Raw genomic sequence first — 17,486 nt, forward strand, 5'->3', positions numbered from 1 at the left:
TTACCCAGGCAACCCAATACCTCTTCGTAAGACTGGTGTTAGAGTTACTAACTTCTGACTTCCCGTAACTACTGCCAAGGATGTCTAATGACAGCCGGGACCTACAGTTTAACGTGCCATCCGAAACGCAGTCATTGGTGTCTAAGATATATAGAAAAATTGCATTGGTACTTGCCTAATCGGAATGGAAGGCTTCCTTAAGATTACTTCTCCTTTAATCCGTCATTGGTTTACCCACCTCACTATAAGTAGCTACACGTGAAAGAAAATTAAACCAAATATTCTAAATATTATATTTATTGCAAACAATTAGTTAATAAAGAACTCGTTGGATCGCTGGTTCTGATTGTGGCGCCATTTGCACGCCCAGTTCCAACACGACATGCCTGCCCATGGCTCGTCCGTGTAGAACACTTGCCCGTTTTGGTACATCTGAAGTCAAAAATTAACATTAGGAAAAAATCTTGAATTTTCAATTCGTCCATCTTGGGTATTGGTGTCCATTTTGGATTTGGTATAACGTTATTTTTTTATCTAATTAGACTTAAATAATTAGCAAGCCCTTTCATTTGTTACCAATATTTTCGGAACGTACCTATTAAAAACAATGGTATATGATATGATGTCCATACTGTGGGAATGCATTAAATACAGTGGATTGAGTATGCCGCCATTTTGAATATTGATAGTTATTGTCATCCAAACTGACCGTGAAACATTTTCTTGTACCTTGCGGCTTTGGTCTTTGGCTACGAAACTACAGAACCGATTTAAAAAATTCGTGTGTGAATTCGTGAGTCTATTTCACTGTTGGAAAGCTACACTCACTCCGAGAAACAGGCTATATTTAATCCCATTACGTGCAGTGTTAATTATAAAATCAAAAGCTACTCACAAAAGACAGATCAGAGCTCTTATAAGTGACACCATCATAACCGAATCTGAAGACGAAATTCATGGAAAATATGGAGAATATACAGCGAACATCAGTCGTCGCCGGTATGAAGTAGCGGTATGGCCCGCAGAAGTACGAGATCTTGGGCTCATACTCCACTGATTCTGGAAACTCCTCGCGTGGGTTGATCCTGAGGAAGACGGTAGGTATGGTTAGGTTTATAGATAGCCAGCAGTTGCATCCGGTTAGACAAAGCCGACCCCAACATAGTATGGAAAAGGCTAGGCAGGTGATCACCTAATACTTATGTTGGGGTGGGCTTCCAGTCTAACGGGTTGCAGCTGAGTACCAGTATGCCACATATAAAATGTAGCGGCTGCCTATCTGACCTCTTTAATCCAGTTACCTGGACACCTCAATACCCCTTCGGTGACTACCCATCGTGACTACTTGTAACGAATAGTCGTTACGGGTAGTCAGAAGCCAGAAAGGCCAGCCAGTTCCAAACATGTTCAAATGACAGTCGGGACCTACCAATTGTCAGACTCAGAACGCGAGTGAAACTGTTAAAAGGTCGAAACAAACAAGATTTATTTGTTAAATAAGGCACACCAACATTTTACAAATAACTTATTTATGTGTTCACTTGTCCTCTATACAGGACAAAAACTTCACTAGGCGTGCACACCATAAGATGAGATACCATCGGCAAGCAAGATGCAATGCTCGGCTCTCGCTGAAAATCAGCGCTGAGGCTTTTGTCCCGTATAGGGTCTCAGCATTATGCTGAGCGAGGGCCGTTTCACGTGGGGTGTGGTGTGACACATATTTCCCACATATTCATAGTTATTGTATTTCTAATTGTAATTCGTCTTTTTTATTTCTAATTTTTTGTACATTTTATTTATATTTTTTGTAAGTCACTGTGTCACTGTGAATAAACGTATTTCATTCATTCATTCATTCAATGTAATACATACTTGTAGATACACTGCGCATCGCTCCAATTGTCGTCTGAGTGACAGTACAGGCCCTGGCTCGGGTCCTTAGCCTGGAACTGTTCAGCATGAGGGCCCACGTACGTCGTCTCCGAGTGACGGTGGTAGAAACCGATGAAGGCGAATGCTCCTGTAAAGTACTTCCAAAGTTAAACTCCGGAGATTGGCATGGATCTCGTCAAACATTATGGCGGCTCGGGTAGCAATTAGGTAGCATCATCCTCCGAGCCTTTTTCCCAATCATGTTGGGGTCGGCTTCCAGTCTAACCGGATTCAGCTGAGTACCAGTGCTTTACAAGAAGCGACTGCCTATCTGACCTCCTCAACCCAGTTACCCGGGCAACCCGATACCCCTTGGTTAGACTGGTGTCAGACTTACTGGCTTCTGACTACCCGTAACGACTGCCAAGGATGTTCAATGACAGCCGGGACCTACTGTTTAACGTGCCATCCGAAACACAGTCAGTGGTGTCTAAGATATACTTAGAAAGTACATACAAACTTAGAAAAGTTGCATTGGTACTTGCCTGACCTGGGATCGAACCCGCGCCCTTGTACTTGAGAGGTTGGTCCTTTACCCACTAGGCCACCACGACTTTTTTTAATTCAATTAGGTAGCAACTCTGGGTGAAAAAAAAATCAATACTTTTGCGCCGTTTCTTCACACTGGGAAAAGTGACAGCCATCCTGATATCAGAAATGCTGTGATGGCTGTGAAAACCATTGGATGCTGAATATCTTCAAAACCACGAGGGTAGCAATTGGTAGCAACTAATGGTAGCTGGTAGCAATTAGGTAGCAACTCTCTATATGTATTTCGAGAGGATCGGTGAGTTGTGACAGCGGTCCTGACGCGTGGTTACACGCGAAGTATTCATGACCATGGTGATGGTGAGACCCTTCCTCAATAATTAAGTTGTGTGAATAAGACTGTTGATATTTACCTAACATTTGTTTCTACCATCTTACCTCTAAAAGTATAGCAATGCGGTTTTCGCTCGCTGGACAAAATCATTTGAGCGTCCTCTTGGTTGTGTGCCGACACAATGTAATATGATGTGTCCAAGCATTTGAATTCTGGAAATCATAAATTATATTTAAGTGTTTGTAGCCTAGAACAGGCACACGGATCGATCAATGTACTAATTTATTTGTTAATGTAACTTTGGATCAATAAGCTATTTACTAGGTATTATTTATTATTTTCAAAGCTAATAATACCTACTCTAAATTAACACGCTTGTCTAGAACGGTAGGTATGGGCAAATCACCCCAGTTTGAGAGAAGTAGCAGTCCAGCAGTGGATGTCTTTTCGCTGTATTCATAATTATGTAAACAGTGGCTGTTTAAGTATGAGAAAGACAGACGTGTTGCTGGGGAGTTTGTTGCGCCACTTCTTCCCACTAATAACTCATAGGAAGTGGTGAAGGGTTTTTGGGGCTGTCTCATGTAATCCTGACGTTTGAAAAGTATTATTTTCAGCCTACTTTGAATACATGATTTTTGATTCGATTTGAGTAAAAAGGTGAAGGAAAACATCTCGAGGAAACCTGGACTATAGTCTGAAATCACCAACCAGCATTGAGCAAGCGTGGTGATTAACGCTAAATCCTTCTCCGTGTGAGAGGAGGCCTGTGCCCTGCAGTGGGACGATAAAAAGGCTGTAACAGTAACAGTTTACTCACTTACCAGGACTGGTATATAACCCGAAAGGTATCTTCGCCTGTGTAGACTTGATCTTAGCTTCCGAAGTGTCCATTTTCTTATTTAGTTTCAACAGAACCATAGACATGAGGGCCATGTCCGTGGCATAAAGAAGTCTCTTCATATCCTTAATGTGGGAATCGATGAAGGAATAGAGTTTCTTTGCACCGATGTCCAATATTTCACGTCTTTCTGCCTGAAATTAAGAAAATTCTGTGAAGAATCTCTGATTCACCAACGACAAATACCTACAGGACGAGCAGCCATGTTGAAAATTGATGGTATGTGCCTAGACTTTTCCCAACTATATCGGGTGTGTCGTTCATAATCACATTAAATGAAATGCGTTAATATACTGGTTATTATATGTCGATTAGCGCAAAGGAAAAAGAAAAATACGTAAAAATAAAAAAAAATCATTTTTCAAACAAAGTAAATAGAATAAAAATGTGCGAAAATTAGAACACCATATAAAAGTCAGTCATTACAAACAATTGAAACTCGTCCTTGAAAACTGACAGTTGTCAACTGATCAAAACATTCAATACTCCTAACTTTATATCTGCTTTACACATGATGTTGTAAATTAGAAAAACGAAAAATGACTCCTGCGGCTAAACCACTGAATGGATTAGCTTATTTTTTTTACAATTCGCCATAGAATATCATAAAGTATATGTGATTAGATTTAATGTGATTGTGAACGACACACCCTGTATTGGGGTGGGCTTCAGTCCTACGGGATGCAGCTGAGTACCATTATTTTACATGGAACGACTGCCTATTTTACCTCCTCAACCCAGTTACCCAGGGGACCCGATACCGATTTCTTTAAGTTCGTCGCTTCATGTGGCACAGCCTAGATGCTCAGATTTTTACAGTGATACTTGAAGCCGACCCCAACATAGTTGATAAAAAGACTAAGCAGGTTATGAAACACTGGTAGACATGTATGATATATGGAAAAGAGAAGACAAGTGTGACAAGAATGGATAAAGTGAGTAATGATTACATTAGAGGAAGTCTGAAATTAACGCCAGTTACAGAAAATATGAGAAGTAAACAGTTGTCATGGTATGGGCATGTAATGAGGAGGGATGATACGCATATAAAGAAATGTGTGCTAAGTATGAATATAGATGAGGAACAGGAAGACGTAAGAAAAGATGGATGGATTGCCTGAAAGATGACATTTATTTATTTATTTAGGCTTACCAACTAAGACACATACAGACAATCTTAAAAATAAATGAAACAACAGTTAGTGTATGCTCTTAAATTAAAGGTAGGCTCAACATTTTTTTTAGGTTGTTCAAGTAAAAGAGTTAAAAATTAAGAGTAATTAAAAATAAAAGAAATTAAGAAATTGGGTAAAACATAATAAAACTATAAAAATTAAAAATTAGGCAAACTCTTAATGGCTCTTTTAAATACACTTATTTTACTTGCAAATATATCCAAGTCGTGTTTTTTATAAATGTCATTACACTTTCTGAGAGTATAAGTGAGAGGTGCGTTGCTGCCATACTTATTTCGGGTATGTTTCGTGACGAATGGGGTATAATTTACTAGCCTAGCTGAAGACCTTGGTACTTTTATTTGTATTTGGGACAACAAAGATGGACATTCTGTTCTACTGTTTAAAATTTTATATAAAAATATCAACCCACAATAGTCTCTGCACCAAAGCAAGGATTTCATTTTAAAATGCTCAAGTCTATCATTATATTCCTTCACACTATGCCGTATACCACAGATAATAGATAGTCTTCTTAAGATTTTTTTCTGTACTTTTTCAATTCGCTGAATGTTATTTTGATACATAGGATACCACACTACGGAACAGTATTCGATGTTGCTACGCACAAGAGCATAGTAAAGTGCTTTTAATGCTGTTATTGATTTAAATTGTCTAGTGTTCCTATTTATAAATGCTAACATTTTATTTGATTTGGCAACTATTTTATCTGTATGAGTAGTAAAACGCATTTCTGAATCAATAATAATCCCTAAATCTCTGACTTGTGTTACACTCTTTAAAGCTTGTCCCTTCATAGTGTAAGATGTAAAGAATTGATGCTTTTTACGCGAAAACTTTATGTGATAGCATTTATTTATATTAAGTTCCATGGCGTTAGAATCACACCACTGACATAGTCGATTTATGTCATCTTGAATATAAAGGGCGTGAGTGCCAGTATGACGAGTGATAGGGAATAATGGATGTGGAAGACATGTAGCACCGACCCCAAAATTGGGAACAGGGCAGAAGGAAGGAGAACATGGAAAAGGGAATACAATTATACTGACAGGGTTGTGTGGCTCCTTCATACGTCCATTCATGTAGTTGTAATAATCCTGCAACTTTTCGAACTTTTCGTCAGCATAGCTGTGTCGAGGGTCGAGGTCCTTCGCGGATGGCATGTTGTACGGTTTCTGGAATATAATGGGTTATATGAAAATCTTATGTAAATAAAATTCTCGTATCACAATGTTAGTTATTTTGAGTTGTTTGAAACGGCTTTACTTACTGATTTTTACAAGCCTACAACTGCTCGACCTATGGATACAGTGAGCTCGTTTTGCGTGAATCGGATTGTCAATAATAATCAACAAAATGTAGGGTAGCTGTTTGTAACTAATATATCAAGACAACCAACACCTTAGTCTGCCCGTGACCAGGGATGCTGTAAAGGATCCGAAACGTCGGGATTAAATAATATTAATATAACGCGATAAAATCCGTAAAAGTAGTTTTATTTAAATGTCTAATATTCGCGTAAGTGTCAGAAATCAAGATTTTTACCAAATTTAAATGCATAATCAGTGGGTCTGAGAATCGGCTACTGGCAATTTTTCATACCCCTAAATACGTAGAAATAATGTATAAGTAAAAAAAGCATTTTTTTAAGTAATTTTTTACTAGTCCGTGGTTTAACTTGGTGAAATAACGTTCAGCTATAGATAGTATGGGTAATGGCGTCCACGGCCGATTTCGGCCACGGCGGCTGTTCTCATTTAAGGAGATCAGCCAGCTGCGCAGGACATATTATAGTGCACGAGCATTTGCGCATAAACAGGTGCACTCCCTATTCCTTCACTCTCATAGCGCGATGGGACTGCAATCCGACACGACCGGAGAGAGATCAGGCGCAGGATCAATATTAATGCTCTCCGATGCACGGGTGAATCAATCACCAACTTCCAGATTACGGACTGACTGCTTTGTGAAAGTTTAAAAAAACCCACAAAGCTATTTCGGCCCGACCCGGGAATCGAACCCGAGACCTTGAGCACAGCAGCCGCGCTTGCGACCACTAGACCAACGAGGCAGACAGCATCCTGGATATTTTAATTATGGTAACAATAATAAACCAATTTAACGTCTGTATAAAACTTACTGTTTCCACGGTAGGGAACGAAAGGCGGGCGAGCTGAAATGAAAAAATGCTACGTTTAGTACCTACATATAGTCCTGTAAATAATAAATTAAAAAGAATAAACATTTCGATCTTCATTTATTCAACATGTCATATAGTGTTATTTTTTTTTCAAATCATCATCATCATCTCAGCCGTAGGACGTCCACTGCCGAACATAGGCCTCCCCCTTAGATCTCCACAGATACCTGTTGGAGGTGACCTGCATCCAGCGTCTTCCGGCGACCTTTATAAGGTCGTCTTTCCACCTTGGTGGTGGACGTCCTACGCTGCCCTTGCTAGTCCAAATATGAGGCCAAAAAATATGAGGAGGGTTAATAAAAAAATCACCAGTTGAAAAGAAGAAACATCGTTGCTGGCTTTTGTGACGTGCAGTGTTAACAAAATCTGAAAAATTTTTTAATTTAATTTTATTTCATGCTTTTTGAAGGAGCTCCTTAATTTTTCCTTCTTTCATTTAATTTCTTTTATTTTAAGATGGGGTCGCTATATGCGATCTCGGCCAAAAGAAGCTGTTTAACAAGCCTCATGACAAACCAGCTCTGGGAGAATTGCACAGATTGAGAAACAACAAAGATTAACCTTTGGTCATTCTAGATTTTCAGCAAAAATATAAATCGGTTTATCCGTTTCATTCCGGCATTCCAGGGTTTCATCCGCCACCCAAGAAACAAAATTTGATACTATAAAGGTCCTGAGAACGTTTTGGAGCGTGCTAATTAGTGTTCATGTTAGTACTATAATGGTGTTGTAAACATTTACAAAACCCCAATTAGGCCCTAGTATTATCACGGATTTATTCTATAGACACTACATAAAGGCTCTCACGGTGATAAGTCAGCTCTTTAGTTGAAATGTAAAAGTATCAAGAAACGCTCTTTAGTACTGAAATGGTGTTGTCTGCAACGTTTATGTAACTAAAAGTGCACTACAAAAGTAACCAAAACATGTTTATAGTGCTATTTGCACCGTAAACGATTCCAGTTATCTTTTTTATCACACTGGTGACCATTTCGTTTGTGTTGTGATCGTGAATCGTGAGTGTTCTTCAAGAAAACAAAATATATCGGTAAGTTATGCTTTATGTCGTTTGCCATTGTTGCTTAACATAACATACTATAAAACATGCATGGACCGATATGGTCTTACTCTCCCATAACTTGCTCTTGCGAAAATTATTGTATCGATAAAATCATTATGCTGATTTCAAATTTGACAATGCGCCATTATAATTTACGTGTTTTAATTAAATTAAAATTAATAAAATAAGGACTGGTCCCGAATATGGCTGCTATAGTACACATTGGTTTCAGCCGTGCTGCTAATGTGCTATCATGGCCGAAAACAGCAGCCATATTGTTACCGAAAACGAAATAGGGTTCGTTGTCCAAATATAAAATAAACCTTTTTTTGTCATAATGCTGGAAGTAATTGTACGATTGCGTTTGTTTCAGTGCTTTGCCTGCGTCGTAACATACTAAAATTAACGATGGCATATATAATGGACGTGGATTGTTTCCTGAGCAGATATAATTTTTGATTTTGATTTGAACATCAAAATCAATATAGAATAAAGTCTATAGAATAACAGGAATCTTGTAAGATTCCTCAGTAGATTTGACTTTATTGGAGTACAGATTTTAATGTTTAATTTTTTATTTATAAAAAAGATGTGATAATTATGTTGTTAAATAAAAAGATGCATACGCTAATACCACAATTATTGTGACATTAGCGTATGCATCTTTTTTTTCTTGTTGATAGTTATTCTCAAGAAGTCGAGATTATGCCCGCCGAAGTGTTTTTTTTCTATAATTGTTATGTTTTATTTTAATATTACTTATTGTGATGTCGACCGTAAGTGCCCCTATTTTTTCTAGGTTTAGAATATACATACATTCAAATACATCTTGCCATAGATCATGTTTATAATTAATAAACAAATAAAAAACATTAAGTCTTTTTTTTTAAACTCGGAACTAGTTTTCCTTATCATAATGGGACAAAATACATCATAGAATCGTAAGTTATGCAGACAATTTCACATTTAATTGAATCTACTTTACAATTAACTTTCTGTTTAAGAATGCTATTATATTATGAGGTGTTCTCCCTCTTATATTCTTCATCCTTATTCCTGGCTAGACAAAAAGAAACATTATTACTACAGCCCTGTTGTGGTACAAAACAAATATTTTGTACAGAACCATGTGCTACAGTGTCGACAGTGTGTCACCATTTATGAAATACTAGTCATATAATTGATTCTGAAAAGCTGGTATAGATGTAATTAGACCATTAATTATTCATCTTAATCCTTTTATGTCACGCTTTAGTGTCGTATGAGTAACACAGACTCACTAATAATGCTATTTAGAATGGTTATGTCTATAGAAGGGTTTTCATGACTTTTACAGAACTAGCCCCGTAGTAATAATGAGGGAGCTTTTAAAAAGCTAAAAGGTTACATAATAGTTGTGTAAGGTGCTTTCATAGTGCAGATTAATCCTGTAATTATGTTTTTGATACTACTACAAAACTAGTACTATAAAAATAATTTTGACGCATTATTAGTGCAAAATAGATACATGAAAGGGTCGGTAAGGTCTTTAATAGTACTAAATAGTACCATAATCACTTTATACATATCTATTATAGTGCAAAACTTTAACGATTCTTTTGTATGGTCCTGTAAGCGTTCTAAGAGCTTAATTATAGAACTTAAATGCTCTTTATCTTATAGAATCAAAACGCTTTGTTAAAAACCTTTATAGTACAGACAGTCATAATGGTTACCATTACAGGCCTACTATGACACTGATTGGTGACAAAACGCCTTGGTTATAGAAGCTTTTGTTACTTGGGCACATCCCATTTCCAGCATCAGGTTCTCGACAATCAGAAACATGAAGAGAACTCGTCAAGACAAATTCAACGAGCCCAAACTCGATGGGTTTACCAAACGGCAGTTCAGGGTTACGTCTCCTATCTTCGTGTCCTAACAGCAGACCAGCTCAGTGGTTCCAGAAGACATTAGTATTTCAAATTTCAGATCCCACATATGCTTGCAAGTAAACTGAGCGTGTAACATTCCTATCACACCTAACAAACGAGCTGATGACCTTGAAGACCTGAACCGATTTCCACCAAACATAGCTAAGAACACTCCCGAATGACATTCCTTTCAAACAAAAAAAACCGCATTACAATCGGATCATCCGTTTGGGAGCTACGATGCCACATACACACACACACACACAGACACGTCAAACTTATAACACCCCGTCGTTTTTGCGTCGGGGGTTAAAAAAAAAAACGATTCATTAAGCATCTATACCTAAGTATGTAACTATTACTGTATTTTTGTAGGTTTTGTGCTGCCGATTGTGAACCGATTTTGATGTGGTTTTCAACATGATATTTGACAGACAAAGGATAAGGCAGGTATACAGTGTGTCGTTCACAATCACATTAAATCCTATTGCATATACTTTATGATATTCTATAGCGAATTGTAAAAAAACTAACCCAATCCATTTAGTGGTTTAACCACAGGAGTCATTTTTTGTTTTTATAATTTACAACATCATGTGTAAAGCAGAGATAAACTTTTTTTTTTCAGATAGAAACTTAGTACTATCGAATGTTTTGACCAGTTGACAGTTTTCAAATAATTTCCGTTGTTTGTAATGACTGACATGTAGGCATAGGTGACATGGTGTTCTAACTTTCACACATTTTTTTATTCTGTTTACTTTGTTCGAATTTTTTTATTTTTTTATTTTAACGTATTTTTCTTTTTTCTTTGTGTTAATCGACATATATTAACCAGTATATTAATTAACGCATTTCATTTAATGTGATTGTGAATGACACACCCGATATTATTGAAGTTGGTTGAATTTTTTGGTCCACTTTTTCGTCGGTAAACTTTAGGCCTAAGATAGTTCAAAATACTCACAGAACATAATTTTAAAATAAATTTCTTGTTCTCCATTGAGCTAAAATCCTAACCCTGTCGGCGACTCCTTCGCTTCTGCACTTTATTGCAAAGAATTAAACAAATTGCCTGTTAGGTACTACTGCATTAATTGATTGTTATGTTTTAGTACTTTTTGGTTCATAACAGATTGCTTATCAACGACATTGTGGCTACTGGTTAAAGTTTAAACTTCTACATGTCAATTTATGGGTTCGAATCCAAGCAAGTATGTATATTTCTTGTACCAATGTCTGTCTAACTTTTGTTCAACTATATTGGGACAGGCTTTCAGTAAAACTGAATGCAGCTGAGTACCAGTGTTTTACAAGGAGCAATTGCCCATCTGACCTCCTCAACCCAGATAGACGGGTAACCTGATATCCCTAGTTAAGCTGGTTGTCTGGCTTACAGGCTACCCGTAACGACTGCCAAAAATGTTAAATGACAGCCGGAACCAACAGTTTTTCGTGCCTTAAAACACGGTTGACCTCCAAAACCCATACACGAATTTCCCAGGTGTAAATAAATAAAGTAAAGACAAGAAAAAAATATATATTTATTACATAAGCAGTAGCAAAATCATGCTACCGATAAACTTTGGAGATTTTTAAAGTTGACCAGCCTTTTGCCACGGTTCTCGACTCCTGGCTTGAATAGGTTCAGTTGTTTCTTCGTAATGATCATTCTTCTACCTGATGGATTGAAGAACGGTGTGCAGCTCAGAACACAGAGGAATACTGAAAAAAAACTTTTAATTTAGTTCGCTGCGGCTGCGGAGAAATATCGTGACCTCGGCAACTATGTATATTTTCGAACCATTCCTCCGAGCCTTTTCCCAACTATGTTGGGGTCGGCTTCCAGTCTAACCGAATTCAGCTGAGTACCAGTGCTTTACAAGAAGCGACTGCCTATCTGACCTCCTCAACAAAGTTACCCGGCAACCCGATATCCCTTGGTTAGACTGGTCTTGGTGGGGTCCCAATGCCCACGCCCTATTTAAAGTTCTGTGTAAGTGGCTGGTTGACGCTTCTCGTGGCCAAAAGGCTGGCTATTACCTCAGAAAAAGGATTAGCATATCGATCCAACGAGGTAATGCTACCCTCTAGCTAGCCTCTTGTGTTCGCTCCCAGTCGACAGCGATGGCGATGAGTTTTTTTATGCTTTTTAGTTTGTTTTTTTTTTTTATGGGTTTTTACTAGGTTTTATATTTATTGTGAACTAGCTTCTCCCGCGAACTTCGTATCGTTTAAACCTATCCTGGACCTCTAAAAACATTTTAAAACCAAAAAAAGACAAATCAATCCAGCCATTCTCGAGTTTTAGTCAGACTAACGAACAGCGATTCATTTTTATATATAAGAAGATATGTATGTATAAAAGTTAAAAAATATAAAAGACATCCACATGGTACGGACCAATCGAGTTCCTCCGTGTTTCACAAGGCATGTCAAATTCGTGGGTTGTGGCAGTCACATCTTTTGAAGTCGTCATCTGGTAATGAGTAGCCGAAAAGTGTGAAAACCAGCTTAAATAATGGATATGGGTTTGCCGAGAAAACTAATATCAGAAAGTCAGATAGGCAGTTGCTTCTTGTAAGACACTGGTACTCAGCTGCATCCGGTTAGACTGGAAGCCGACATACATGTTGATCCATGTAGGACAATAGTAATCAGCTGCATCTGGTCAGTTGGAACCACTCCAACATACATAGTTGAAAATGTGCAAGGTAGAAATAATATGCTCATCCCGATACCCCTTGGGAAGAATGCTTATCAGACTTTCTTGCATCCGACTATCTGAACGACTGCTTGGATGTTTCAAATGACTTGCACTCTGAAACACGGAGGATATAAACGCAAGCAAATGTAAATAAAATTATCTTATGTGTGTTATAATGTTAATAAAATTGACAGGCCTGGTACACCTACTTACAGGTCAGAAAAATATGCAGCTTCGACAACCAGTTCATATCTACAATGATTCTACAATCTAAGTGTGCTCATAGGAAGATACAATTGGTAATCTTAACCCGTATTCACAATAATAGTTACGCGATTTTGTGAACGATTTTTTTAGTCTATGTATGACCAAAATCGTCGCCCGACGATGGTCTTAAACAAAGATGCTTACTGTTTCCGTCTATAAGCTTTTAAAGCAATTTTAATAATATCTGCTATAAGGCTAAATATACTTAATATTATAATTAGGAAAATGTTTTTGCGTACAAAAGGTGCTGGGCTCCCAAACTATTGAACCGATTAAAAAAAAAGCCGGCCAAGTGCGAGTTGGAATCGCGCACGAAGGGTTCCGTACAGATTTATAAAACGGAAAAAAAAATCACGTTTGATTTGTTGTTATAGCGGCAACAGAAATACATCATTCACGGGAACTCAAATGAAACCGCGGGAAACAGCCAGTTAAAAATAAAAAGTTAGCCACGACATACGAAACATACGTTTCAAGGTTTGTTTCTTCATTATTAAGCTATTAGTTTATTCACGAGTTCAGTATAAATCCCGCTTAAGTCACCCATATCGAATGGGTTATCTTTTTTCAATTAAAAATTATGTTTTCTACCTTTCCGAGGGATTATTGATTGAGTTTTTAATCCATACACAAAACATTAGTAGACTTCAGTTAAAATAATGATGTTAACAGTCCACGGCGGCTGTTCTCACATGAGGAGATCAGCCAGCTGCGCAAGATATTATTATAGTGCACAAGCATTTGCGCAGATACAAGTGCACTCACTATTCCTTCAGTCTCATAGCCTGATGGTACGGTAATCCTACACAATTGGAGAAAGATGATGCGCAGGACCGACAATAACTTGCTGTCCGATGCACGGGTGTTCCAATAACCAACTTCCGAGCTGCTCTCTTCTCTTTCTCCTGCCCTGTTCCCAATTTTACTTGGGGTACCCGCAATAAGTCATTTTCTTCCATTTTCCCCTGTCACTCGTCATACAGACACTCACTCCCTTCCTATTCATGTCATCTTTCAGGCAATCCATCCATCTTTTCTTAGGTCTTCCTCTTCCTCTCCATCCATCTACATTCATACTTAGCACACACTTTGTTGCATGCGTATCATCCCTCCTCATTACATGCCCATACCATGACAATCTTCTACTCCTCATCTTTTCTGTAACTGGCGCTACTTTCAGAGTTCCTCTAATGTAATAATTCCTCACTTTATCCATTCTTGTCTCGTCCCTCTTTTTCAACGCCCAACACTCCGATCCATACAGGACGATAGGTCTTATGACTGATTCGTAAATTTCCGCGGATGCCCTTCAACAATGCAGACTTAACAGTCGGCCAACAAATGACCCAATGGTTAGCAATATTATTTTTCAGATTCCAATCAAAGTTTTCTGTCAATCCGATACCGGCTTAGTACCTGATCTTTGTTGTGCGTACTACCATTCGTCTTCATACTGATTATGAACTCAAACAAACTATCGGCAGACTTTTGCACATTACCTACAAACTTTTAGAATAATAAAATGAAGTCGAGTGTCGATCCGTCAAAACACAAAATTACTCAAATTAACTGTGTCTGAACTCTGAACCATGGAGAACCAAATGACTAGCGGAGATGCCATAAAACGGAAAATCTCCTAAGAAAGTAGAGCGCCAAAATGCGGATGTTCGGGGGATGAGGAACATTACCTCTACCCTTATACGCCTTCTTTAGATCCGCCCATTTTTGGAATACCAAAAATCGTTGACAGTTATCTTAAAGAACCCGAACGTCTCGTTAGTTCTTTCGTAAGTGATCGTTTTGGTCATGCCCACTACGAATTTAACCTAGCAGAAGGGTTCTAACTTACCATCATTATGGCATCTCCGCTCATATCCTTACTCCATGGTCTGAACCTTTCAAATATTAGAGGTAATCAATTTTTTTGTGTTTATTATTTAACGGATTACCAGTAATTCGCTGTGCTTACTCATTACGACCCACTAATCTAATTATAGGATTTCAATGTAATTAAAAAAAATAGTTTTCTCACCTATTTCGACTGGTATAAATAGCAATATAGAGTTGGTAGTTCCAGCTACTCCCGTGGTCGTCATGGTAACGGTAACAAGTTTGTTAGGGCTGGCCTTAGCAGTTGCCACCTATGCTCAACCAATTTTTCAATGTCAAACTTATGTTATTGGTAAGCTTTTTTTTATTAAACCACATTTTTGTAAGAAGTACTAGTATGAATTTTTGAAACTTTGAAATTACATAAACATCATTTATTTTTCTATCATTTTATTCCTATCTCTAGTAAGCAACACAACAGATAGGATATTGGGGACGGCCGTAAGCCAGGATTACAATCGTATTATAATTCCTAGCCTGTGGTGGGCTAGAGTTATATTGATACTAGGACTCGTTTCTATAAACTATCTCTCCGATTTCTAGGTTCGATAGGTGGCAGGAAGGTCACTCTGCAACCAATTACCTTGCCTGATGGAGTAGCTGACGTTATAGTTGAACTTCCCGTAAGTGTAAAATATTACCTGTTTCCTACAGTTCTATATTGCAATAACTACCTTAGAAGCAAAATCTCATCTATATCTAACTGCGGTTTTCTATAACCTATCCATTGTTTTGTTATTTCAGATATTTCCTCACATTATTTTATTAAATGTGGAGCTAATTTAAAAATTACTGATCACAAATGAACGGATACGGGTTATAGAAATCTACTGCAAGTCTACATGAGAATCTAAAATAAAAAGTGTCTATTATAATGCATTTGTTTCAGGCAAGCCCGTGTCAAATCGGGTTAGGTGTTAAACTAGTACTATGCGATGAAAGTGAAAGATCAACTATTGAATTTAAGAACCCGACGTTACTCGTCGTGCACCGGACCGGGAACTTTATTGGTACAGGATCCCTCACCCCTTCATACTACTGCGATTCGAATCTACAAAATGTTGGATTACGTTCTCAAAATCTGTGGGATGATGCAACATGGACTCTTACCGATGTCGTACCTGAGAACTCTTGGGAGCAATCGCCTGAAGAATTGTGGGAACAGTTACCTTTGTCAAGCATCTCAAACCAGCCTCTACTTACTCATACTCACCCTCACCGTCATCACCTAGCACCCAAAAAATTGTGGAACCGGTCTGGATACGGTCTTTGGGACCAATCTACTTCACCACTATTAGGGGCTAAACTTCAACAAACGGCCTCTAGTCTCTGGGACCAGTCTACCAATAATCTTCAAAATTCGTGGGGCCAGTCCTCCCAAAACTTGTGGAACCAAAATCCATCCCCAATTTTAACCTTGTCCGCTGAGCTTCAGTCGGATCATTCGTTACATAATCTCTGGGATCAGTCTGCTTCGCCATTATTAGCTGGACCTCAAAATTTGTGGGGCCAATCTTCCCAAAACTTATGGAACCAAACACCTTCCCCATTATTAAACCTGTTAACAGAGCGTCGGTCGGGTCTGACATCCCAGAATCTTTGGGACCAGTCTGTATCACCTTTAATAGCTGCTAAACCTCAAAATTTGTGGGATCAATCTTCCCAAAAATTGTGGAACCAAACACCGTCCCAACTTTTAACCCTCTTAGCCGAACCTCAGTCGGGAACCCCGGCCTCTAGTCTCTGGGACCAGTCTACCAATAAGCTTCAAAATTCGTGGGGCCAATCTTCCCAAAAATTGTGGAACCAAAATCCATCCCCAATTTTAACCTTGTCCGCTGAGCTTCAGTCGGATCATTCGTTACATAATCTCTGGGACCAGTCTGCTTCGCCATTATTAGCTGGACCTCTAAATTCGTGGGGCCAATCTTCCCAAAACTTATGGAAACAAACACCGTCCCCATTATTAAACCTGTTAACCGAACGTCGGTCGGCTCTAACGTCCCACAACCTCTGGGACCAGTCTATTTCACCTTCAATAGTAGCTAAACCTCAAAATTTGTGGGGTCAATCTTCCCAAAGATTATGGAACCAAACACCGTCCTCACTTTTAACCCTCTCAGCTGTACCTCAGTCAGGAACCCCGGTCTCTCTCTGGGACCAGTCTACCAATAAGCTTCAAAATTCGTGGGGCCAATCTTCCCAAAATTTGTGGAACCAAACCCCGGCCCCACTGTTAAGCCTCTTGACCGAGCGTCGGTCAGGCCTAACATCCAACGGTCTTTGGGAGCAGCATAATTCTCCACTACTAGCTAATGCTATACCTCAAAATTCGTGGGGCCAACCTTTACAAAAATTGTGGAACCAAACTCCGTCCCCACTATTAAGCCTTTCAGTCGAACCTCAGTTGCAACATTCGCCAGGTCTCTGGGATCAGTCCACCAATAAGCATCAACATTTGTGGGGCCAATCTTCCCAACAATTGTGGAACCAACCTTCAACTTTGGTTACAACTACTCCTCCGTCTGTTTGGTATTAAATCTTATTTATTTTAGTATTTTTATTCGATTTATCAATGGGCAGAAAATTTG

General features: G+C 38.5%; 1 protein-coding gene across 1 annotated transcript; it reads right to left on the reverse strand.

Moving 5' to 3' along the window:
- Positions 1–309: 309 nt before the first annotated feature.
- On the reverse strand, positions 310–14,860 carry LOC124643933. The gene is made up of 9 exons (XM_047183055.1): positions 14,855–14,860; positions 7,368–7,424; positions 6,999–7,031; positions 5,908–6,033; positions 3,583–3,793; positions 2,863–2,970; positions 1,876–2,023; positions 896–1,085; positions 310–432 (listed from the first exon to the last, which is right to left on the reverse strand). The coding sequence occupies exons 1-9, from the start codon at positions 14,858–14,860 to the stop codon at positions 310–312; spliced, it is 1,002 nt and encodes a 333-aa protein (XP_047039011.1).
- Between the last annotated feature and the right edge of the window lie 2,626 nt (positions 14,861–17,486).

Source organism: Helicoverpa zea, chromosome 29 (assembly GCF_022581195.2).
Source record: "Helicoverpa zea isolate HzStark_Cry1AcR chromosome 29, ilHelZeax1.1, whole genome shotgun sequence".
Lineage (NCBI taxonomy): Eukaryota > Metazoa > Arthropoda > Insecta > Lepidoptera > Noctuidae > Helicoverpa > Helicoverpa zea.